Genomic DNA, 26,546 nt, shown 5'->3' on the forward strand with positions numbered 1-26,546 from the left:
TATTGGGAACGGGGATCCCGATCTTCCATCAGGTGGTGGATAGAAAGGTGACAGGTGTGAAAAACAAGTATGGTGGATGGAAACAGCAACATAAACAAGGAACCAGACAGCACATGCTAACACAGCTCACTTTGGTCTTCTCTATATGCTCCTCTAGATATTGTTCCTCTTTTGCCCCTCTCTTTTTTCTATTTTTGGGTTGTTGTTGTTTTCTTTGGGAAATGTTGTCTTTTTTATTTTATTTTTTTGATATTTTTCCTATACTTAGGAGCACAAAAGAAGTAACCACAGAAAATATGAGCTCAAACAAGTGTAAGACGTGGCCTGTGGAATTTTCAGAAAACTTGCTCAAAATCGACAAAAACCTTGTGACCACTTTTTGACCAATTTAAAATTTTTGAACCTCGGCAAAGTAGGGGATGAATGGATCCAAAAAAAATTCTGATCGATTTTGATATATGGAACGTCGAAATCGGAGTTCGTATGCGAAAACTAGACCAATTTTAAGAATTGGCTCCGAATTAGAGGATAAAACGGGAACAATGTGCACAAAACTGGTCACAACAGCAAAGATTTGATGGAAACGATGGGGGAAAACACACGAACTGGACTCTAACACAACCTAACCATGCGCCAAACATGGTCGTATGCATGGGTGTCATGTCCTCATCAGAAACTATAGACTCTATTACCATCAGTAGGTTGGCAGAGGGGCCATCGAGACAAGTGACATCTTGGAATGCTTATGACATCAATGGTTATACGTACTACACCCATGCAAAGAATAGTAAATGTGTGAACCAAAACAGCGACGTTCGAATAGAGGCTCTCGATGGATTAGGGCAAAAGATCCAATACTTTGGCATCATTGAAGGGATATGGGACCTTGACTATGGAAGGGATATAACGGTGGCCCTGTTTCGATGCCGCTGGATCAAACAACACCAACTGAACGAGATTGGATTGAGAGTCCTGGACCTCGAGAATCTAGGCTACCAAGATGACCCTTAGGTGCTCGCTTCACGTGTCGCACAAGTTTTCTATATGTCTGACCCACAAAGTAACCTCCCCCCGAAGAAGAAGACAAAGCACGTGGTTGCCTCCGGGAAACAGCACATTATTGGAGTTGATGGCGTGGACGATGTTGAAGCTTACAATAACTATGATGAGATGCCGCTATTCACAGACTTTCCTAAGAAAATCAGTGTTGTGGAAAAGAACCTCCCCAAAGACATAATGCCATGGGAACAAAAATGTGTCAAGGGAAAAGTCGTTACAGCGGGCTAGCTAGTTGTTGAACGTGGAGTGTTTATGTAAGTGTGTGTTTGTAAGACTTCATTTATGCATGCGTGTGAGACTATATATTTATGTACATGTGTAAGACAACATATTTTTGTATGTGTGCGAGACTACATTTTATGCATGTGTGTGAGACTACCCTTTACAACATCCAGATGACTCTATTTGAACATCCACTCTATTACTACTAAAACTTTATGAAATCACTTAACACTTTATGAAATGAAGAAATGACCAAAATAAAAGTAGGAGATCTTGATGAGTTATACAACTTTTATATTCATCACCTTTACAGCTGAAATCATTTAGTGTTTGAAAATCAGGTTTGAAGCTGTCATTTTCTAAAATTTAAAATTTGAATTGTTCAAAATTAGTGACAAAGATAGATGACCAGTCTAAAATGATAGAGCATGATTTTAGAAAATTTTAGGGAAAAAAACATCACATTTGGAGTTAGTATGAGGGAGAAAAACTAGTTACAAGTTTCAGCTATAGATTAAAAAGAGAAATCACACTTGTTCATCATTGATCATCATGAACAGTTGTGATTTTTCTTTTTAATCTCTGGGTAAAATTTGTAGCTAGTCTTTCTCCCTCATACTAACTCCAAATGTGATGATTTTTTTCCTAAAATTTTCTAAAATCTTGCCCTATCAAGTTAGTGTGTTGATTTGGTCATTCTTTTTATTTGACAAAGTTTGAGCACTTCAAATTTTCAAATCTAAAAAAATGACAAGTTCGAATGAGATTTTCAACCATTAAATGATTTCAGCTGAAAAAGTAATGAATACCAAAGTTGTATAACTCATCAAGATCTACAACTTTTATTTTGATCATTTCTTCATCTGACAAAGTGATAGTAAACATTGTTCACAAATCAACATGTTTCTCGTATAGTTCATGAAACTATGAGCATATGTGAATTTATAAACAATGTTTACTAATACTTTGTCACATGAAGAAGTGACCAATGTAAAAGTTGTAGATAGTGAGGAGTTCAACAACTTTTATGTTCACAACTTTTATTGTTGAAATCATTTAAGGTTTTAAAATCTTGTTTGAAGTTGTCATTTAGTGAAATTCAAAATTTCAACTGTTCAAATTTGGTCAAATGAAAATATGATCAAAATAAAAGTTGTACACATTGATGAGTTCTACAACTTTGGTATTCATGAGTTTTTCATCTGAAATCATTTACTCTTTCAAAATATTGTTTCAAGTTGAAATTGTTTGAATTTCAAAATTTGAATCAGCCCTTGTTTAGTTCGCGGAATTTGGATTTTGGGGCTACTGTAGCACCTTCATTTTTATTTGGCAAATAGTGTCCAAACATTGACTAATTAGGCTTAAAACATTCGTCTCGCAATTTCCCACCAAACTGTGCAATTAGTTTTTCTTTTCGTCTACATTTAATGCTCCATGCACGGGCCGCAAACATTCGATGTGACAAGTACTGTAGCAACTTTTTGGATTTTGAGGTCCAACTAAACAAGGGCTCATTCAAACAAAGTCACATGACAATATGACCAAAATAAAAGTTGTACATGTTGATGAGTTATACAACTTTTATGTTTACAACATTTTCATTTTATTTCATTTAATGTCATAAAATTGTAGTCGAAGTTTTAAAATTCAAATTTTTTATTTTTGTTTTTTTTGTTTTCTATATTGTTTTGACTACAATTGTTTATATATATATATTTCTTTATATATAGAATAATACAAAATATTATATTTGTGCATATACACAATTATTTTTTATATTACTTTGTGTTTTTATGATATAAAAATATAGAATTTATGATTTAAAAAAAGAAAAAATATTTATAGGGGCGGTTGGATCAGGAACCACCCCTACAAACATTTGTAGGGGCTGGATCAGCAACCGCCCCTACAAATAGTCCCGAGTATAAATAGGAGGGCGCACGGGAGTCATCTAGTCTGGACGTTGTCTTCTTCCTCCGACGCCGTCAGGCTGCCTCGCGCGCCTAGGGTTTCCGCCGCCGGCCACGCCGCCGGCCCCACCGCCGGTCCCACGCCCGCGCTCGCCCACACCCGGCCCCCGGCGTCCAGCACCCGGCCCCTGGCGCCTGCCCCCGCGCACCGACAACGCAGGCTCCCGGTGCCCCGCGCCTGGCCCCCGCCCCCCCCCCCCCCCCGCACGACGACGACGGAGGCTCCCGGCGCCCCTGCCCCCACGCACCGATGACACAGGCTCCGGCGCCCGGCCTCCCGCGCCGCCCCTGGGCCCCGCGCGCCGCACGGGCGAGCTCAACCCCGCCTGGCAGGTGAGCCCCCGCGCATCACCGCCGTCTTCTGCAGGTAAGCCCAACCCCCTCTTTTAGCTGCCGATTTCACATGTTCTATTACTAGGGTTTAGCATGGCTTGCTTGTGTTGGTTGCCCCTTGTGATAATTTTGGAGAAGGCCATCATGAAGATAATACGGCTTTCGTGCTCTGGGCATCCTCACTGCTTTCTTTCAGTTTGTTGTGATGTCTATGATAATATTATCCACTGTACTACTTGTGGTTGTTAGATTAGCATGCCTCACTTACATTGAGCTATATTTTGTTGGGGCATATATATTGAATACAATTATTGAGACTCTCATTTGCTTCAGGGTACTTCAACTATGTCCAATATGTAGCATGTATAGGGTCTGATTACTGAAGCTCCATGCCCTTTGTGATCTACCCCTTATGTTTGTGTAGATTGTATTGCATGGCTGTTTCGAGGAGAGTAGCCAGTCAGCCACCATTGTTTTATTCTTTCCTTGACTTTTCACAATCCATGTGTTTTAGCAAGGAAAAAGACACAATCAACTCCTGTTGCTCATCCACCACCATTTAGACTAGACAGTGGAAATTAAACTTGTAGATGTTACTATATTTTTATAAAAACTTGATCGAAGTTATAAAATTTGAATATAGGAAAATTCTAAAGGAAATTATAATTAGAACAAAGGGAATGAAAACTAATTCTGTGGACCTGAAAATGTGATAGAGATATATATAATCATCAAGTTTAATATATATATATATATATATATATATATATATATATATATATATATATATATATATATATATATATATATATATATATATATATATATATATATATATATGGACATTCCTGCTACTCTATCACTATGTTTTCCCCAAGTGGAGGAGAAGAGAGTGACAGAATTGATATTAAATATTCAGGTTGTGTTAGTTTACAAATTTCATTGCTAAATCTTTGCTTTTCAGAAGGAAAGGTCATGTATAGTGCATCTCCCTATATAAGTGTTTCTCTGTTTTTTACAGGGTTTCTCTGTTTTCTGAGGACGTTAAATGGTAGGGTCTAGATGTTTTTATTTATTATATTTTCCAACTCGTGAGTATCACTAACAGATTATGTAGTCTCATAAAGCTTAACCATAGTGGTCACTTTTTAGCAATTGGAGGAGCTATTAGGATTTGATGATGCCAAGAAAAGTATTGCAAGGATTTGATATGGCTATTTTATTATCACTAGTCCACCAAACCCTACTCGTATGAGGGCAAGAATCTTAGAAGATATTAATATTAGAAGTTCATAAATAAAATTTTGATCCTCATCTAACTAAAAATGCTATCTTTGATCTCTCTTTGTTTGTTTTCTAATATAATATACTGTAATCTATGTTTTTCATCCATATTTATAGTCTTTCCACTTTGCATAGCACACTCATGCCTTTAATATGTGTTTAGTTGATAAATTAGTTTCAGTTATGTGAGCTCTTATCGCAGCCTATGTAATGTAACTTTATGAATCTAAATTTTGGCTTTCCAATTTTGATCTTATTAGTTGTTGCAGTGTTTTCCTAGATTATGTTATCAGTTTTGCAGGTAACTGTGTGTTGCATTTGTATGCACTACTTTGACACTGATCTATAATCTATAACTACACAAATGCATCTTCTCTTCTATATCAGGGCTTAAATCAAAGCCTCTGGACACTGATCTCGTGCTACCTCGCTTGCAACCTACTGCTGCCCATACTTAGCACGTAACTATGTGTTGCATGTGTATGCACTACTTTGACTTTGGATCTTCCATTGTCTATGTTATCAGTTTTGCCATTCCTTCATTTTATTCTGTCCTCCGCCACTACTGCCACTAGCCGCCCATGCTCTGCCCTCTTCCCTATACTACTAAGTGGCTCCTGCTATACTACTATCCTACTACTCTCAACTGCACTACAAAGTGGCTCTGCTCGTGTACTACTCCTGCTATACTACTGTTCTACTACTACTCAACTACTCTCTACTCTACTACTACTGTACTACTCTCTACTCTACTACTACCTCTCACCTCCCATGCTTCTCCCTGTTCTCCTGAACCTCTCTGTAGTCTACGACTTAAACTACTGTGCTCCAGTGGCACTTTACTACAAGTTGTCACAGTCCATCTTTACTCTAACGAATGTTTATCACTCCATGAACGAATTAGACATCTATGTAACCTCCTAGCCTTCTATATATGATGAAATAATCTTTGATTAGTTTCTACTATTACTATATTTCTCTTCTCTCTTCTCCCTTCTACTCACCTCTCTTCTCTATTCTCCTCACCTCTCTTACTACTCCTACTCCTCCTCCTCTTACTACTCCTACTACTACTCCTCTTACTACTTGCTACTCCTAAGTGGCCAGAGCTCTTACTCTACTACTACCACTCTACTGCTACACTTACTCTACTCTACTACTTTCTAATTACTACTACTACTTGCTACTTCTAGCTACTAACTGTTGGCTGCTGTTTCTTTTTTTGCAAATCTCCTAGGACTCGCCCAGGACTTGTTGTCCTGTCTTTTGCCATCAGCTGCTGCACTATGTTTGTTAAGCAGCTATTGCTTTTTTTTTGCCAAATCTCCCCTCTCCTCTCCTCTCCTTTGTTTTGCCGATGATGAAATTGTCCAAGTCCATACATTATATGGAATATGAGCTGATGATCAAGAACTTATGAGGAACTTGGCATCATTAGCAGCCACCCCTACATTACCTTCTCCTCTATTCTCTGTTATGATGCCTTGATGCTCCAAGTTTAAGATCAGATGATGATTGACATGTTTATGAGGCCTCTACTACTGCTACTTCTTGTTTTTTTGACATATTGTTGTTTTATAGGACTACTTTGTTTTATAGACCTTTTTTATTTCTTATACTTTCTCGCGTACCTAAAGTACACTTTCTTGCATCTATTAGAACAAAGCGCGAAATAATGTCGCGGACACCAGATAGTGCAGCCCGATGCCCCAAGCATGATGAGTAGCCAACCCTTGAGGAGCAAGCACTAGAGGATCAGCTTACTCAGGAATAGTTCGATAACGAGGTAGAAAAGGATCTAGAAGTGATGCTTACTCAGGAGCAGTGTGACGAGGAGGAAGGCCCCGAAGGAGAGGCTGCTAAAGGCGAAGAAGAAGAGGATGATGATAATGATGACTCAGAAGAGAGATATGAAAGTCCCAAGGATTCTTTCCCATGTGAAGCCAGAAGGAGACCAATGGAGGAAGATTTGGATAAGGATTTTGACCCAAACGAGGAGGTAGGGAAAAGCCATAGCTTGTAAATTTTGCTAAAGCTTTGGTTGTGTTACCTCTGCTAACACTTTGACCTGTCGTATATACAGGTCCCTCCAAAAACTCAGAAAAGACGACGTCGACGTCCATGACATCTTGCTGGACAAGATAGAGTAGAGGAAAGGAGAGCAGAGGCAACAGCCACAGAGACGGATCACGATGCCTCTGCTCCACAACCTCAAGACACAACCACGACTACCAAGCCTAAGAGGAAACGAGGAGATAGAAAAGGAAATCTATATCCAGATAAGGCATGCTATGTGATAACGGAGGTCAGGCCAGCAGGGGAGATCCTTGAGCCGAAGGAATTAAGAGGACGATTCTGTAATGCGATCGGGGCCCTAGTAAGAGATAAATTGAACCCAGCAATCCCTAACTGGAAAGAGGTACCAGAGAACACAAAGAATGCACTATGGGATAGGCAACTGAAGCTCAATTTTAGATTTCCAGAGGGTAAGCATGAACTGGTAAAAAAATACTTTTGGGATGATGGGAGAGTCATTCCGACGTTGGAGGTCGGAGCTCAACATGAAGTATATCCAAAAGGGGTTAACTCCCTTCAATGAGTTCGGCAAAATAACTCCTAGTCAATGGGAGGAGCTCATGGCTCAGAAGACTTCACCGGAGGCATTGGAGCTCAGTGCCCGTAACATCGAGCTGGCGAAGAGGAACAAACACCACCATCATCTAGGCCCCGGTGGCTACTATGCCAAGGAAGAGCAGTTTAGGAAGATGGACGAAGAGGCCGCAGCTACTGGGAATATCGATGTGACGAATTTGAAGGTACGCTCAAGGAATTAGATATATGCGAGGAATACAGAATCATCTGGCAGTAATCTTAAGTTTGATAAGCCGGAGACCCAAGAGACAGTATCAAGGATACTGAAATATGCTGAAGACAAGGAGAAGGGCTCATTCAATCCTTCTAGAGAGAGGGACAAGCTTAGCCTTGGCTTGGGAAACAAGGAGCACATAGGCCGCACTAGGGGGCTAGTGAAAAGGATGACCTAGAAGCAAGGATTCGAAGAGGACAGGCACATGTACAAGAAACATGACAGAGACCGGGAGACTAGTCTTGAGCTCCAAGTGAAGGCTCTAGTTGCGAAGGCGCTGGAGGAGCAATGACTGTCTACGGAGCCATAGATATTAGTGACGCCACTGGGAGAATTGGCATTAGTTGGTAGCCCTCCAAAAGTTCCTAGCAGCCAAGGTTCCACTACAGCCACAACCCCCGTCGATCGCATACGGGAACCAACTAGTTGCACCTTGGTGTTTCTCAGTGGCCGGTAGAACACTGTGATGGAGGTGGCAACGGGTGTGGCACATCCTCCTAGTGGCTTACACCACAATAATAAGATACCGCCAGACTACACTATGGTCGAGGTGCATACAGTGAAGCCCGAGTTCATGTAGTGGAGGATAGACTATGCAACTCCCGAGGGGCTGGTGTTACTCGGAGACGTTATGGGGCAGTTCATCCTCTGGCACAAATGGGACATTATATTGACTGCTTCTTCACCACCTCCCCCTCTCCCAAATTTGGAGTGAGTTGTTGAGGTCAGGGAGATATTTTCTCTGTCTCATGGCCACCACATTCCTGAGATGCCACATTCTTCCCCGCCTCCTAGCGAGCATGTGCCTGATGAGATGCCACAACCTTCTCCAGCTTGTACCGAGCAAGTGCATGATGAGATGACACAGTCTTCTCAACAAGCACAGCCGATACATGAACGAGTGCCTCCTGAAGAAGGTGATGCACAAGAAGATGAGGACGTGCCTGAATGGGAACTTCAAAAGAAGATTCCAATCAACATAAGGTCAGTTTATGTTCCGATGAAAGATGTCTCGTCGGTGTCCAAGTGGTATTCCCATGACCAGTTCAAGCCTGAGAACCAAGTTAAAAAAGTCCCATCACGGGGTTCTGAGGAGGCCGTCACTAGCAAACTCCACCAAATTGCAAAGCAGTATCCAAATGTTGATGCCATCGAATGATCAAAGGACTGCCAGAAAATATATGAAAGAGGCAAGCCCTTCCTACCAAACTGGGACATCTAGCGCCTACCACTTGGAATGAGAAGGTTCCATGATTGGTACTTGCATGTTCTCCCAACGAGCATAGATCTCATACAAGCATGCTTCCCCACCGGCACATTTGGAAGCCCAGCCGGGAAAATTGTCTTTGACTTCGATGACATGCACACATGCTTTCACCTGGGAGAAATGGAGATGAATCTAATTCACATGTGGTGCCTGTAAGTCCTTATTCTCCCGATATGATATGAATGTAATCTTTGAATTTTGTTGTAACTAACCCACGCCATGATTTGTAGAATGCAAGTGCACATTGTCAAACAAATGCCAAGTGTGAAAGCCAGGTATGTAGACCCTCAAGCTATAGCCCAAACAAATTTTAATTAACCTAAACGATGGACACTGGATGCCAAAGAGCTAGCTGCTGCAAAGACTCTTCGGGAGAAAGAGCGCATCCGTATGGCAAAACTAAGGGAAGAGTCCCTTAAGGTTGCGGCATACATTGCCCTGGCTTTCAAAAATCTCCAACAACACTCTACTATATGGCTATCATACAACTTCGAGTAATTTGAACTCTATACTTAAAGCTTTGTTCGATATATTTTATTCGATGCAAAAGAGCTTATCTAGTTCTATGATTAAATCCATGCAGCAACCACTGGATTTGTATAGCCGTCGATGTCGGGAGGAGCATGGCATGGGTATTTGATTCATTAGATAGGGACACAGTGACATACAAAGACTTCATATCGATTCTCAAGACGCATACATATCGACAATCCTCATTAGCTTATATGTTTGTATACATACTTGTAACGTTCACTTTTGGATACTAACAAGTTATATTTGCTAAAATAATTCGAACAGGGCATTTAGGTTCTATGTCACTAATCATCATGGAAGGCATGATCCAGCAAGGAAGGAAAAGCTTGCTATAAAAACACTATGTGCGGTAAGTGTAACTTACTTCTTCAGTACTCCGTTACATGGCTGTCAAAAGCATTACTTAACATTTTCATATGCAAAACACACAGTGCCCCAAGCAGAAGCCTGGGAGTGTACATTGTGGATACTATATATGTTCTATGATGAGTAACACTGGTGCCTACAGGAGACACCCCTTAAGGGTAAGTTTGAACCTCTTCACCCGTAGTATAAAAACTTCGTACATGGTATGAAATACTAAACCGAAACTTGTTCTCTTATAGTGGAGAGAAGAGAAAGGAATGAAAAGAGACCTATATAAGGATGACCAACTCTTAGAGCTCGTCGGCGACCTTTGCAACTTCATATTGGACCAGATTGTACACGTCAGAGGCGCCTACCATGACTGAGAGTCTGAGTTAGGTACAAATCCTTAGTACCAACACCTTCGTGAGACTGAAAGGCTAGCTCTAGGACGTTGATAACAATGTGTATGGAATTCGTATATTTAATGATGGATTGTATATATTCTTCTGAATTGGACTTGTAATTGTAGTTTATAGAATACTCTTGTGCTTGTAGCCGCGGTCGCGGGGCGTTCGGCAACGCGAACGTGGTTCGGAACGTTGGTCGCGGGGCGTTTGGCAACGCGAACGCTGGTCGCGGGACGTTCGGCAACGCGAACGTGGTTCGGAACGTTGGTCGCGGGGCGTTTGGCAACGCGAACGCGGTTCGGAACGTTCGACAACGAGATTTTGAATTATAAATTTGAATTTTTTTTTACGGGAAAACGTACTGTAGGGGCGGTTCTAAATTGAACCGCCCCTACAAATACCTGTTTGTAGGGGCGGCTGGTACTACAGCCGCCCCTACAGATGGATTTGTAGGAGCGGCTGGTACTACAGCCGCCCCTACAGATCGATTTGTAGGGGCGGCTGGTAATACGAGCCGCCCCTACAGATCGATTTGTAGGGGCGGCTGATAATACGAGCCACTCCTACAAATCGATTTGTAGGGGCGGCCTGGGAACCGCCCCTACAAATGCATGATTTGTAGAGATGGTTCAGTTGGGGCGGCTGGCCAAACCGCCCCTACAAATGGTTACGAGCCGCCCCTAAAAATCGATTCTGTAGTAGTGAGTGAAGGATTTATTCATGGAACCTCATGTGACTTAGAAGAAAAAGGCAGACAGTACTTTGAGGAATTAATACAGAGGAACTTGATTGAGCCTGATATCAAATATATTGGTCAACTAGTTTACAACATGCATGATATTGTTCGGTCATTAGCTCAATACATCTCTCGAGATGAAGCAGTTGTATGTCACAACAACGAAATTTTTATTTCTGATAAACTTAAATCACAAAAGTTTATTAGATTGTCCATAGAAATGGAAGGATAAAAAACACATGACTTTGATTGGTGTCTTTTACAAACGCAAAAATCACTGAGAAATCTAATTTCAGTTGGTCATATAAAGATTAAGCCAGGTGATTCATTGCTTTGTTTTTCAAGTCTTCGGACACTATATTTGGTATCAGTAAATTTTGATGAATTAGGTGAATTGTATCAACTCAAACACTTGAGGTATTTGTCAATAGAAAACAGTGATACACCTATGCTGCCGGAAAACATTGTCAAGTTGAAATTCTTGCAGTATATTAGCCTTATGGGTTGCAAGAATTTAGTTAAACTTCCTAGTAGCATTGGAATGCTGCAACACTTGAGGCATCTTGAAATTAGAGGGACAAGTATAAATACTATACCAAAGGGTTTTTGTGGTCTAACTTGTTTGAGGAACTTATATGGGTTTCCAGCCCACATGGATGGTGATCGGTGTAGTTTGGAAGAACTGGGGCCTCTCCAGCTAATGAACCTTATTATAAATTTTCTGGAGAATGTTGCTTCCACCTCATTTGCCACACAGGCCAGGCTTGGCGAAAAGAATTGTTTAAGAGATCTGTACCTGAATTGCACAAGTAGACTTGGAAATGATGGCTTGTTAGTAAATGTGGAAGGAGGGATCACTAAGGCAGAGCAGAGACGGATCGAGGAGGTTTTTGATGAGCTTTGCCCTCCACCATGCATAGAACACATTGACATCAGTGGGTATTTTGGTCAGCGATTCCCAAGGTCGATGATGCCAACAGTAGTTGCACCACTTAGGAGCTTGAGGACGCTAATGATGGATGACTTAGCATGCTGCACAGAGCTTCCTAGTGGCTTGAGTCAGCTCCCTTGCTTGGAGCTCCTACAGATCATTCGTGCCCCGGGCATCAAGTGTGTTGGGCGTGAATTCTTGCAACTAAACAATCAGCAAGGGGTTGCATTTCCCAGATTGCAGAACCTGCATTTTGAGGGAATGGTTGAATGGGAGGAATGGGCGTGGGTGGAACAAGTGAAAGCCTTGCCTATCTTGAAGAACCTTCATATCAGTATGTGCAAGTTGAGGCGCGGTCCTCCTGGCCTCGCCTTCCACACTAGGGATTTGAAGAAATTAGGCATATATGATGTCAAGCACCTAAGATATTTGGAGGACTTCACTTCTGTTGTCCACCTCGACGTGTTTAGTAACAATGACCTGGAGCGGATCAGTAATCTACCAAAACTGCAGAAGCTCGTCATCTTCAAGCGCCCAAAGATGAAGGTATTGGAGGGCATGCCTGCACTACAGAGACTCACTTTGGATGATTATGACATGGAAACAGTCCCCAGGTATCTGTAGGATGTAAACCCAAGAAATTTGCTACTACATTGTTCCTTACTGCTGCTCACTTCCATAGCAGCAAGGAAATCTGGTCCTGAGTGGAACAAGTTGAGCCACATCCAGCAAGTCAAAGCCCATGCACATGATAAAGGAAATCCAAGGAAGTGGTATGTGCTCTACACAAGGGATCCCTTCCTCTTTGCGGCAAATATCAGCCGCTCTGCCATTAGCCAAGGTAAATTAATTTCGAGATACTATGTTTTGCTTGTCTGTTCTTTTAGTTTCTTCTGGTCGATTCAATCGATCATCCACAGCCAACAGGTATCGCACGGCGCTTGCTTACATGAAAACATGTCCCATCTGAGATGAGCCACTTTAAATCTGCTTTTCAATGAACTAATTACCATATCAACTATAATCAAAAAATAACTAACTTCAAAATCCTTCTCAGCTTGCAAAATAGCTTCATTGCAGTTAGTTTTATCAAATTGTTTCTTCCTAATAGAATGACGCTTTACTAGAAAGGATGCCTCTACCCCCATTTCAAGTGCAATTTATGTGGTAGCAAACACACTATTAGCAAACCCACTCATCTAGATACGACCAGAGTCCTTGATCTTCTGGATGCGTAGTTTGTTCCTCCACAGCAACTATTGCCCACTCATCTAGATTTCTTGAAGTGCTTGTATTACTTTGAAAGAATTTATCAATAGCTCCTCTTTGTGATTGTATCAAGTCATCTATCCTTCTCTTCTTTTTTCTTTTCTCACTTCTAGGTATCCAGATGCGTGTTTTTTTGGCAACATGAGTTCACTGTAAATTTAGAAATTAGCAAGTAATTTATGAAAATTATGTCATACTAGATTGAAGCCAACATCATAATAAAATTGAGTGCTAGTAAATTACCTGGATGAGGACTAGAGAAAATGATTATTCACTGCCCTAGCTGCACAGTAAATTCGAAATCACAATTTCAGAGGAGTCCCATGTGGCCAAGACGCCAAGTCTTGTATTCTAAAGATTAAAGATTGGAGACAAAGAAAAATTAAATATTGCTTGAACATATATATTCTTGACATACATCAATCAAGGGCTTAGGGGCAATTGGGTACCTCCCAGAAGGCTCGAACGGAGAGACAGAGTAATCTCAGTTGGAGGACACCAGTGTGAGGACAAACGTTTGCCCCTGTGCCTACGCTTCAGGTAAATTTTCCTCCACGATGTTAACATTTCATGGTGTCCTGTTAATTTCAGTTAACGTACTGGGGCAACACGTACGTGCAGATGCAACGCCTATCGTCATTTAGCTTTCATGAAGCCAACCACATCGCTTCCCCATCTTTTCAGTGGACCGAAGCAGCAGTGTATTCTGCGAGCACACGGATTATTCTGGCCAGACATATCTAAGCCACAAGAGGAAAAGTCAAGGACTTACTGTGAATCAATGAATTTTGGACATTTTTTGGTGATCTGCATCTGTACCTTCTGTCAACTGCTTGTATGTAGGAATACAAAAAGAAAACTTGCTCTGTTTTCATTTTTTGTTCACTCTGCTTCCTTTAGCTTCCTCCAGTTCATGTACCCACCAAGCTAAGCTAGCATCTGAATTAGTCTTGTCATCCAAGGCATCAGCGGCGGATCCAAAGGGGGGGCTGGGGGGGCTCCAGCCCCCCCTAATTTCTTGATTTCAAGCCTAACCACTGTAGCAAAAGCTTGATTTCACCATTAAATCTTTATGCAAATCAACATCTCCATTGTTTTAGCCCCCCCTTATCCCGCATCGTGCATCCGCCACTGCAAGGCATCAAACAAATGGGTCCATCGATCATCGACCGCCCATACAGCAAGTCTTCCTGTTTGCTGCCAAAGGACTTCACATCTATCGCTGTTCTTTTCATTCAATCTATTCCAATAAAAACGGTTAAATTCCTACGTACCAGCAAAGAAATCGAGGATGGAAAGGAATGCAACAGTGTCACGATTGGTGTCTTTTACCAGATTACTGTGACATCCATTATTACCGTACCGTGTCGTCGGCTGAATAATACAAATGCCCGTCTTCCTCAGACGCGTGACGGTGGTCATGCACAGCATCGGCCCACAGCCTGTTAGGTTTGTTTTGTCTAGTTGCTTGATGATGATGGCCGAGATTGGCCCTCTTCAGCGGTTCGACGAAACCGGGCCCGTTTCGAACCGTCGAAGCAAGTTCCGGCAGCGCTGAACAGTCGCCTACGGCCCTATGCTGTTCTCTGCCGGGACAGCGTTGATCGCACGAGCACCGCCTCCGCCTCGTAGTCAAGGTCAAGCGACCCTTGTGTGCCGGAACCTTCCGCTCAGCGAGGATTTTCAACTTTACGAATATGGAGTTTATTTGAAACTTTCATTCAAAATGTTTTACAATGGAAAAACTTATAACCTGTTATGATGTATATAACGGATCCTCATGTTAATGTTTAACTTGTTATTAAATGATTTTATTTTCGTTGAAACTCTGATAACATGGTTATATCCCGCTGTTATAAACAATAGATATTATACTCTGATGTTGCATGAAAAGTGACGTAAGAATGGCTAAAATATTGTAAGCTTTATTCTCCCATTTATGATTCTGTTGAAAAATTTGGATTTTCGGACTCTTCCTTGGAGTGTGCTCGACAGGACTGCCTGATGTAGCTTATCTTCGGGATACTTAGTGTCTAGTGAAAGACAAACGTCTTCGTAAGTGAATTATTTCGGACCGTTATGTCACACCCACCGCCTGCATGCCCATGACCAAACCGCGCGCCCAGAGCCCCTGCACACGTACATGAAGAAGAACACCACACACAGAGCAGCACCATCAGGTCTTGCCGTGAGGCCGCGAATCCGAGGATGGGGCGGCAGGCTGCCTGTCCTGGACGAGTAGACACCCGTGCAGGAGCTCCCACACCCGGGAGCACCACACACGAGGATGTCATGCCACGAGGCTCACAAGCATGCGTCCGCGTCAGGTCGCGGAGCGCCATGCTGGGCAACCCACCGACCAGGGACGCCGGCAGTTCAGAGGACGAAGACGCCAGAGCAGAAGTAAGCGAAGATGAGCCCCATGCAAACCCAGAAGGGGCTCGAGACGGAGGGCCCGCGCGCACTCCAGGGATCCGAGCGGGCACAACCCCACCATTGGGAACTCGTCTCCGGCAGGTCGACGCACCAGAGTTTCGCGGTGGGGGAGGCGCGCCAACATGCAACCAGGGTTTTTTTTATCGGCCGAAAATCACGGAAATTTTCAAAATTTCCTTTCTATCCACAGGGTCCGATAAAATTTGACATCGGCCAAATTTTTCCCTTCTTTCCTACTTTCTCACAGACAACCCAAATTCAGCCGTGCGACAATCCCACACTATAATGTTTTATTCTTGTTTTTATCTGTGAACAAGTGATGTTTAATAGCTTAGGAATAGTTTCAAGTCAAATTCTACGGAATTTTTTTAAAACAATTTGAATTTTTTCTGAATTTGGTCCGATATTTCCGATATATCTTGCTTATCTTATTTATCCATGACCTCCGATAAATTTTTATTTCCGATAATGAAAACCTTACGTGCAACAACACTTGGAGAAGGGAGGAGCACCCGGGCCCCTGCCGGGGGAAACTCGGCGCCGGTGGGTCGATGCCTGGGAGTTCCGCAACGAGGAGCACGCACCAGCACGCGTCAGGGCTGGGACGGGAGGCGGGAGGAGGGTGCCGGTCGCAGGCAAGCGTGGATCCGTAGTAGATCCGAGCTCAAGGGCCCCGGATCCGGCCCGCCGGCCACCCAATGTCACCGGTGACAGAGAAGATAAGGTGGGCAGTGGAAAGGGATTGGGAGAGGGGCGCCGGTCGCAGGCACGCGGATGCGAAGTTAGAGATGGCAGATTCGATCTCGTGGGCCATGGATCTGGCCCGCCGGCCGCCCAATGTCACCCGAGATGGAGAAGAGAAGGTGGGCAGTGGAAAGGGATTGGGAGGGGGAGGTCAAACAAGACCCTGTTTTTAGGGCCCAAGACCGTCGGGAGGGAGTCATGCATCGAATAATTGTAGTGTTATTGGTCTTGATTTGTAAGTTGTCTTTTTGTTGGAATTTATAGGAAGAAGCTGCCAAACTGCACGACTTGGAGCGACGACTCCTTGTTCTAATACCAGCAAAGAACAACACATATCCTCACATTCTCATTTCATCCATCTTCTTGACACATGCGCCTCTCTGCGGCAACCGCGATGCCACGAGAACTGAGTATGGTAGCAGCTGCGGCACCGGCCACGGCGCCGACCGCCTCTGTGGATGAGGTGGTCTCCTTCAAATTCCTCTTCCAGTTCCTGACGAAGCATGCACTCGAAGCTAAGGTGTTCGCCGCATGGGTGCTATGGTTTCTCCTACTCTACCTTCAGAGTATCTTGGGCCCTATGCGCGGTCGCTCGGGGCACTGGCTGGTCTACTACGGTGCCATGGCCGCCTACTATCTCCCAACTGTTATTGCTTTTTCTGCGGCCAGTGCCGTTTATTCCTCAGAATCTGACGACCTCAAAGATATCCTCATCGTCGGTTGCTTCTTCTTGCTGTTCTTATCTGCCCGAGGTGCTGTCACTATGACCGCGTTCAGTCAGGAGCATGGTCCAGTCAGACCCCAGAGCTGGCAACTGCTCCCATGGCTTCTCTATTTTGCATGGTTGCATTTGGATAAGATAAGGTCGAACGGACCGATGGAATTAGCAGATGTAATATCTTTTGCAATTTTATTTATTGCTCCGTTGTTTTATCTTGTGCTGGCCAAACCACGATCGCGAGCATCCACACTGGACCAGGAGACCAAAGAGGTTGCTGACTACATGGTGCGTGTGTCCAGGTCGTCGTCGCCGGCACCATTCTTCCGTGGCGACGCAACTCGCAGGCTGTACGACCGCTGCAGATACCCTGTGCAGCTGACGAATGGCCAATGGATTACTTTCAGTAACGTGCTCCAGCAGCTTTGCCGGCTTCCACGAGATTGTGCCGTGGATCCAGATACTTGCCTCGCCTACAGCTTCTGCAGGCTGTTGGCAAGGCGCTACTTCGGGTTTCCTTGCGCTGAGGATGGGAACGAGCAGGTGCGTGACTTTGTACTGACGGAGCTTCTGGCAGACTGGAACAGGGGATTTACCATAGTTGAGGTGCAGCTGGCTCTCCTTCACGACTACTTCTTCACCAACTATGACTCCAGGTTAACCACTGGCTTGGTGTCGGTTAAACAAGGGATGGTAGCGTTCTTCCGTGATTCCCTGCTCTTCCTAGCTGGTGTTCTGCTAGTGTTTGTAATCAATGTAATCAGTGGCAGGCGTCTCCTGTTACTGCCCCTGTTGGTGGCAATTCCGGTAGGGCCTGTCATTGCCTACATCGTGACTTGGCGGGCCGAGTCTCCCGCTTTGCCAGCGCACTGGCATCCAATACGGAATATCTTCTTGTATTACCCTGACAATAATGCTACGGTCCGTCCTCCTACCATCGACCGGATTGTTCCTCCACGCAGTAATGATTCGCGGCTACCTCAGTACTGGAAGGGGAAAATGGGTCAGTACTCGGTCATCGAAGACTATGATCGCCGCTCATTCAACAAGGCACTTATAGCCTGGTGCAAGGTACATGTGCTGTCTCAAGTGTCATATAGTTTCATCAAGCATCACCCGGCAGAAGAAGAAGATGTCGGCGTTGCAGACTGTGTGAAAAGATTGGTAGCTCGTACTATCCAGCAGAACATGCTGTCCATGGGCACGAGGTCACTCGGTGCCGTCGTCGACAGAGACAACAGAGCCCATGATGATCATTATACCTCATGGACCTGCAGGCAAGAGACTCTCACGCACACCATCCTCATATGGCACGTTGCAACCTGCTACTGTGACATGATGTCCCAGGAGACAGTGGAGGAGGACATATCCCAGCAGTCCCAGCCATTGCAGGAGCCGAGCACTGAATATCGTAAAGTTGCCACCACATTGTCAAGATACTGTGCATACCTGGTGGCATTTCTTCCCGAGTTACTGCCTGAGCCTAGTCTGACCGTCAAGGTCGTCCTCCATGAAGTCTTGCAGGAAACAAGAGATCTAATGCTACTAGGAAGGACACGTGGGACCATGGAGGAGAAGAGAACAACGATTCAAGGACTTCAGCTGCCACTGCCAGAAGACGATGGGTCTGGGCTGAACACCTTTCAGAAAGGTGTGCGGCTCGGACGGCAGCTTGAGCAGGAGCCAGACGTCTCATCGCGCTGGAAGGCCATGGCGGATTTCTGGGCGAAGACGATCCTGTACATCGCTTCAGCTGACAACGCCGCTGCACACATTGAGCAGCTCGCGCATGGTGGGGAGTTCGTGACGCACCTATGGGCCTTGCTCTGCAACGCTGGTATCCTGAAGCAGGCGGCAGAGGCGTGGACTCCATCCGCTGGAACCTAAGGATGCATGATGCCTGCACCACGGCCTGAAGCTACTGTGTCCCAAATCTCAGTCGCACATGGCGAGGGAGCAGAAATCCGGCAAGTAATATGTTTCCATGAATCAAAGTCCGCCATAGCATAAGCTTGTTGTGTTATATATCTGATGACTCTCAAGACAAGTATGTAGTACATTATCTGCTCTGCGCTGCAGCTGCTACTAGTGGATTTTGTTGTTCATCTGTTATCTGTGCGCTTGTGAGTCCTTCCTTTACAGTGTTCTTTGGTTCAGGCTTCAGGGATCACTTTGTTTCAGATTGGGTATTGTACGTACTACATTCCACGAGGTCATCCTGTGTTGTATTGTATTTCTTGTACTGTGATTAAGTACTTCTGTATAATGATGCTAATGATAGTTAATCCTTTGAAGGACTTGAACGGCGACAATGTTGTGAGGGATGAGTGATTGACAATGATCACAGCTTTGGTTAAGTGTGTGGGGGACTAACCGAGCCGTGAGTGAGTATATTGGTACATGTCTCTTGACTTGTGACGTGTAGTGCTGAGCGTGTCATGGTGGTCCGTGGCGAAGCTCAAATGAGGTATTTGGGTTGATGAAGACGGAGGGACCCAAGGCTGGAGGATGGACCATGGAGGGCTAATAGCACTTGGGCACGACTACGAGGAGTACATGCCAGAAACAGATGAAGACGACATTGACCAGAGTCAAGGTGACGACTGGACCAAGTCAAGGGGAGCGCACAAGCACTTGGTGATTGGTCGGTCAAGGACGAGCGGGACTTTTGTTGACATTGTTGGGTAACAACCCTTCAATTTGGCACCGCCACCCCCCCCCCCCCCCCCCCCCTCGCCCTCCGCCTTTGCTGTTGATGACCTGGCTTTATCGCTAGTTTGGCGAAGAAGGCAGTGATTCAGCGAAAGATGCGAAAAGTGTTTCGCATCACGAGTTATCCTCTCGATCACCTTCTAGCGTTTTCGGAGTGAACAGGTGAGCGCCCGGTCGGCTTAAAGCCAACAGGTGAATAGTGCGAAAGATAAAAAATACTACACACATATAATTACGTTATATAACAAATTCAACATGTTTATTGTCGGAGTGCATGCCGAGTTTCAACGTATTTGGAAAACAATACTAATAGGACCTAGAGTCTTTAAAAAAACAATTTTGGAATAAAAGATAAAGAATACTAAAATTTCTAATTAACATGTGAAAACTTTGCAACAACTTGATTAAAAGTTAAAAGATAAATTATAGACTTATGAAGTCAAAAAAGGGTTGTATCAAGAGTTTATATATCTTAAGAGTAGATTTTAGCTAAATACATATCACACTAGAAAAAGATAAATACTAAGAATTCTAACTAGAGGTCCCCACTAGAGCTGGCATGTTAATCCTAACAAGACTTGATGGAAAAACAAAAGATAGATTCTAAAAATTCTCATAAAAACAGAAACATCTTACTACCAATTAGGTATAACCTAATCACCATTAATAATAACAACAGAAATTGGATCTATTCTATTTTCTAAGTAATTATCCACTTCTGCTATTTTTAAAATAATATAAACTAACTCATGACTCTAATTTATATTACCCACATATGTCGTTATGAAACATGATCTAAAGTAGACCTAAATTTATATTTAATTACCGACGTCCTCTTATTATGATCGATAATTTACATAACTCAATTTTCATCTCATTAGAAAAAATAAATACCCCTCAAATCTACATCTAATTTATCAACATATTCTATTAAAAAAATGTTTAGATAAAGAATACAGCATACAAATGTTTCTACATTATATTACCCCACCTCTATTTAATATAGTAAGATTTGATTAAAGTAAATATACACATCGCGCCAACATGCATGAGCAATAAAATACACATGTTATGTTTCATCACATAAAAAATATTTTCCTACTACTTTTATACTAATGATAATAACAAATTATTTAAAATCATATTAGTAACCATAACATATAATTTATATAGATTGTTACTTTAGATATATCTATGTATTTTAACTAAAATATTTGGCACGTCTATATTGTTGGTATAACCATAACTGCAAATATAATTTCTTTAAGAGTGAAATGCCGTCCTTAAACTTTTTCCCACTTCTCACCTAGGTCCATGAACTTTTTTTCGCTCATATGGGTACATAAACTTTTTGCCGCTTCTCACCTAGGTCCATGAACTTTTTTCGCTCATCTAGGTCCATGAGCCTTTCCCCACTTCTCACCTAGGTCCACAGCAGGCCACACATGACTCTGCTGCCTACATGGCCACTGATGTGGCGCCACATGTTTTTTTTTAATTTCATAAACTGGATAAAACGTTGAAAATTTGTACAAAACCATAGAAAATTCATAAAAAGGAAAATACAGTTCTGTTATACTCCACATGAATAGATCTATGCAATAGATATATAATATGAAATGTTAAAATAATAAAGGATATTTATCGGGTTCATAAACCCAGGGTCCCTTGGGGACTGGCATCCACGCCAAGGCCCGGCCCAAGCAAGCAACATGTAAACTCATGGGCCAGCCCAAGAGTCTAAAACACAACAGCCTGGAAGGACAGCCCGGTCGCCGACCGGAGGGTCTGGCCGAAGAAAGACGGCACCCGCTCGTCCGCTACTTCGGCCCACCTATCCGACCGGAGCACTCGCTTCGGGCACCAGCCGCCTTCGGCCCACCTCTCCGACCGGAACGTTAGCTTCAGGCTCCACCCGCCTCCGAACGGCCTCTCCGATCGGAGGGCCTGACCCGGACACTTCCTCCTACTCCGACCCCGCGTCTCCGACCAGGGTTCATAGGAGCCCTGCTCACCACCCTCTCCGATTGGGGCCACCTGACCGGGGACGCCTGCTCGGAAGGGACCAGGGGACGAACGGAGAAAGTAAGCACGGGCGCACAAGTCAAACCATGATACCGGGGACCATACCCTAAACACCTGTAGGAACAATACTCTATAGCCACCTGACACAAACAGTGTTATAGGCGCCGATATTTACCTCTACAGTATTGTGGGTGCCTACGAAACTCCCGTACGGTAAAATCCCCCATGTGCCTCTGGGCACCGACAGCATTGTGGGCGCTAGGATTTACCATACCGAGTGAACGTGGTGAGATTCCTCACATGGCTCCAGGCATCAAACAGTATTTTATAGGTACCGACGTCTACCAGACCTGAAGAAAGCAGCACAACCTCCCACGTACACCTGACATTCTACAGTAACATCAAAAGTGTTGTGGACGCCTACCATTATCCTATCCTCACCGGCATGGGCAACAAGGCTTAGTAGCGTCCGTATTCTCTCCCTCTCACCTGTAAAGCCATCCCCTTCTTCTATAAAAGGGAATGCGCTCGCTCCAACACAAGCAGTTAACCCAAGCTGATACAAGTCTTCTAGCTCACAACCACAGAACCACCAGGTTCGGACCTCAGGCACACGCCTGAACACTTAGCTCATAGCAGAGTTCCTGTCGCTCTCGGCCCTTCTGGTCGGACCCGACTAGACCTCTAGTACACCCCATCTTTCTCCCTCTCGTTTGTAACCCCACTACAGACTTCGAGCACCTAGGCTCAGGAATAAAGTCACCTACCGACCCACACTGGACGTAGGGCACGTTGCCTGAACCAGTATAAACCCTATGTCATTGAGTGCTAGGCCACCTCCGATCAGAACGTACAGCAAAACTACAAATATTCACTAGTTGGTCACTTTCTGTACTGACAGTTGGTGCCATCCGTGGGGAAGACGCTGTACGTTCAACACTCTTTGGTCATCGGATGGCCCATTTTTTCGCCACCCCCGCTGTGACAGGCTCGAGCGATGCGATTCGCTTCGGCTCACTGGAGTTTCCCACACTCTCACCCGCTAGGATGCGGGTTCCACCCATCTTCGAGCCATCCTAGGCCTTCCTCTTCGGAAGCCTGAACTTCATCGCCGACTGACTCGGCGTACTACACCTCCGCGAGGAGGCATACGTTCCGGCACCCATCAGAGGAGCGCCCTCCACCGACTCCAGGACGCGCGACTTCGACGGCGCGGCATCTGCGCTTCTTTCTGAGCAAACTCTCTACTCAAACCCCACTGTAAGTAATATACGTACTGATTTTTACTCTTCATTTACAGTAACACCGCACGATCGGTTCCCCTACGACCTCGCGTCCTCTGCGGATACGTACACTCGGGGACTCCGAAGGGTGCTGGCACCTTCCCTCCTCGCATCCAAATTCATGGGAATGGTAGGCTGTGCTCCTGCCGTTTCCCACGAACTCCCGGATGATGAGGGCGAGAGCGACGTTTCCAGCATCGGTGACGTGGCACCACGCCACCGTCCGTCCTAGGAATGCGCCATGGCAGACGCTCCGGGACAGCCGCCGGTGGTCGTGGAGTCTACGCAGACTCACACCCCTCCGGACCCGCATGCGGAGGCCCTCGCGTCTGCGCAAGCACACGCCGAGGAATTACGACAACGGCAACAGAACCAGCCGCCACATGCGCTGGCTCGGTCGGCGCAGCACATTGCGCCCCATGCACACGGCCCAGCGGGGTCACGCCCGTTAGGTCCAACGCGACATCGTGAGTGAGGGGAACGATGTCCCACAATTTGCCTGGGCTGGCCAGAACATCGCTACAGCGGCAATGCTTCTGCGTGGTGTTCCCGAGCCCGTCGACCCCTAGGAGCGGGCAGTCTACCGGAACCTCCGGGTTCTGGTAGAAGCCGCTGCCGTCCAACAGGCAGAAAGCTCCACGTCGCGACTCCGACCCGCGCCCTCTTCCCCCACCAGGGGAACGAGGACGCGCCATACGGATCGCTCCGTTCGCTCGCCGCTATAGCGGTCAGGATCGGCTCGGACTGCGGCAGTCGCACCATGGTCCAACCGGGTGCCTGCTCCGCACCAACCACCGATACACGAGCGGCCTGATCTGCACCAGGACGCTCATAGCGCCATTGGCAACCAGCATCGGGCCCAACATGATAACGAGGCCCGCCATACGGCAGCGGGCGATGCGGATCCTAGCCAAACCATTGAGGGAAGCGGTGAAACACGCCCCAGGCACGGTCGCCGGCCGGACGCCCGGAGCCCCAGCCCTGAGGGCTCGGGGCCATGGGCCTTCAGCCGGCGTATTCGGAAAGCACCATTCCCACAACATTTCCGGCCGCCCACCAACATCACCAAATACACGGGGGAGATAAACCCAGGCATGTGGCTCGAAAGACTTCCGACTCGCTTGCCGGGCCATAGGAGTGGATGATGACTTCTTCATCATTCAATATCTTCCCATTTGCGTGGGGGAACATGTTCGGGCATGGCTCAAATTCCTTCCACACGACAGTATCCGAGACTGGGTAGACCTCAAGAGGGTCTTCGTCGGGAATTTCCTAGGGACATATGTCCGCCCTGGAGACTCCTAGGACCTCAAGAGCTGTCAGCAGGAGCCCAGCGAGTCCCTATGGGATTACATCCGTAGGTTCTCCCAATGCTGCAACTCCCTCCCTGATGTCGTCGATGCAGATGTCATCATCGCATTCCTCTCCAGGACGAACTGCGACTCCCTGATCCACAAGCTCGGCTGCATAAAACCCCATACCACCCGCGACCTGCTCGACGTCGCCACCAACCACGCCTCTGGCAAGGAGGCGATCGGAGCAATCTTTAGCGGAGGCCGGGACAAAGGCAAGCCCAAGCGTGCGGATCCAGACGAAGGCCCCTCCACTCAGAGGGGCAAGAAGAACAAGAAGGATCAGCGCCGGCCGGACAACATCGCGTTGGTCGCCGCGGCTGATCGCACGGCCAAGTAGCCCCAACAGAGACTACCTGACCACTTCAATAAGCTCATGGATAGTTCATGCACCAACCACGCCTACCTCGTTAAACACCTCTACAAGGAGTGCGAGCTCCTCAAACGTTTCCTCCGACAGGCAGGCGGGCCAAAGGAGGGAGACGGCAAAGAGGCGGTAGCCAAGAAGGGAGGCGCAGTAGGCAAGGATGGAGATGGTTTTCCCAAACCTGAGGAGTGCATCATGATCTTCGGCGGGTCTGATGCCATCTGGACTAAATGCCAGCACAAGGTGCGCTACAGAGAGGCATGCGTCGCTGAGACGACCATCCCCTCCTTCCTTAGCTGGTCGGAATCCCCGATCACATTTGATCAGAGGGACCATCCCTCCTGCGTCACGAGAGCGGGACGCTACCCGCTCGTCGTCGACCCCATCGTCCACAAGAAGCGTCTCACCAAGGTGCTGATGGACGGGGGCAGTGGCCTCAACATCCTATACATCGACACCCTTGATGCCATGCGCATCCCCTGATCGGAGCTCCGCCTGGCGGGCTCCCCCTTCCACGGGGTAATCCCAGGAGCACAGGCATACCCGCTCGGATAGATCGATCTGCTCGTCACGTTCGGCACTCGGGCCAACTTCCGCTCAGAGGTCCTCACCTTCGAAGTGGTGGACTTTCCGGGGTCCTACCACGCCATCTTGGGGCGGCCATGCTACGCAAGGTTCATGGCAATCCCCAACTACACCTACCTCAAGCTGAAGATGCCAGGACCAAATGGCGTCATCACCGTGAGTAGCGCCTTCTCGCACGCCTTCACGTGCGACCGTGAGCACTACGAGCTCGCCACCACGGTCGTCAACTCATCCGAGCTCCTGCAGCTCAGGGAGTCGTCAACCCCTGCAGTCTCGAACTACAACAAATCAACCTCCTCGACGGCCTTCCGCCCGCTCAAGGAAACCAAGCCGGTGGGTATCGACCCCACCGACCCAACCAAAACGGTGTGAATCGGGACCCAGCTCCCGGCCAAATAGGAATGCGAGCTCGTTGACTTCCTGCGCGACAATCACGATGTCTTCGCATGGCAGCCTTTTGACATGCCGAGGATACTGTGGGGGGTCGCCGAGCACGCACTACGCCTTACCACGGGCTCAAAGCCCGCCAAACAACGCCTGCGTCGCTTCGATGACGAGAGGCGCAGGGCCATAGGCGAGGAAATCGCCAAACTCCTGGCAGCCGGATTCATCAGGGAGGTCTTCCACTCCGACTGGCTCGGCAATCCCGTCCTTGTCAGAAAGAAGACCGGGAAGTGGAGAATGTGCGTCGATTATACTGGGCTTAACAAGGCGTGTTCGAAGGATCACTTTCCTTTGCCGCGCATAGAACAGATAATTGATTCCACCTCGGGTTGCCTACTCAGGCTATCACCAGATCGTGATAAAAGAGTTCGATCAGCTCGCAACCTCGTTTATCACCCCGTATGGTTCGTACTGCTATGTAACCATGCCTTTCAGTCTGAAGAACGCTGGCGCCACCTACCAAAGGTGCATACAGCAATGCTTCGCCGACCAAATTGACCCGCCTGATCCTGATCAGGCCGAACGGCCAAAACCAACAATCGCTGTCTATGTTGATGACATAGTGGTCAAAATAGCTCAAGCTTGCGACACAAACTTGGCTGCAACGTCCGCGAACCTCCGAAGGTTCAACATCAAGCTGAATCCCGAAAA

At 46.0% G+C, this 26,546-nt stretch overlaps 2 protein-coding genes across 2 annotated transcripts in view; both read left to right on the top strand.

The window, feature by feature from the left end:
• The window catches only part of LOC136483557 (putative disease resistance protein RGA4), a 224,145-nt gene that overhangs the window by 57,425 nt on the left and 140,174 nt on the right, over positions 1-26,546 (top strand). The window lies entirely within an intron of this gene.
• LOC136479518 (putative disease resistance RPP13-like protein 1) lies at positions 11,682-12,584 on the top strand. The gene has a single exon (XM_066477363.1). It carries the CDS (start codon positions 11,682-11,684, stop codon positions 12,582-12,584), a length of 903 nt encoding a protein of 300 aa, XP_066333460.1.

Source organism: Miscanthus floridulus, chromosome 9 (assembly GCF_019320115.1).
Source record: "Miscanthus floridulus cultivar M001 chromosome 9, ASM1932011v1, whole genome shotgun sequence".
NCBI lineage: Eukaryota > Viridiplantae > Streptophyta > Magnoliopsida > Poales > Poaceae > Miscanthus > Miscanthus floridulus.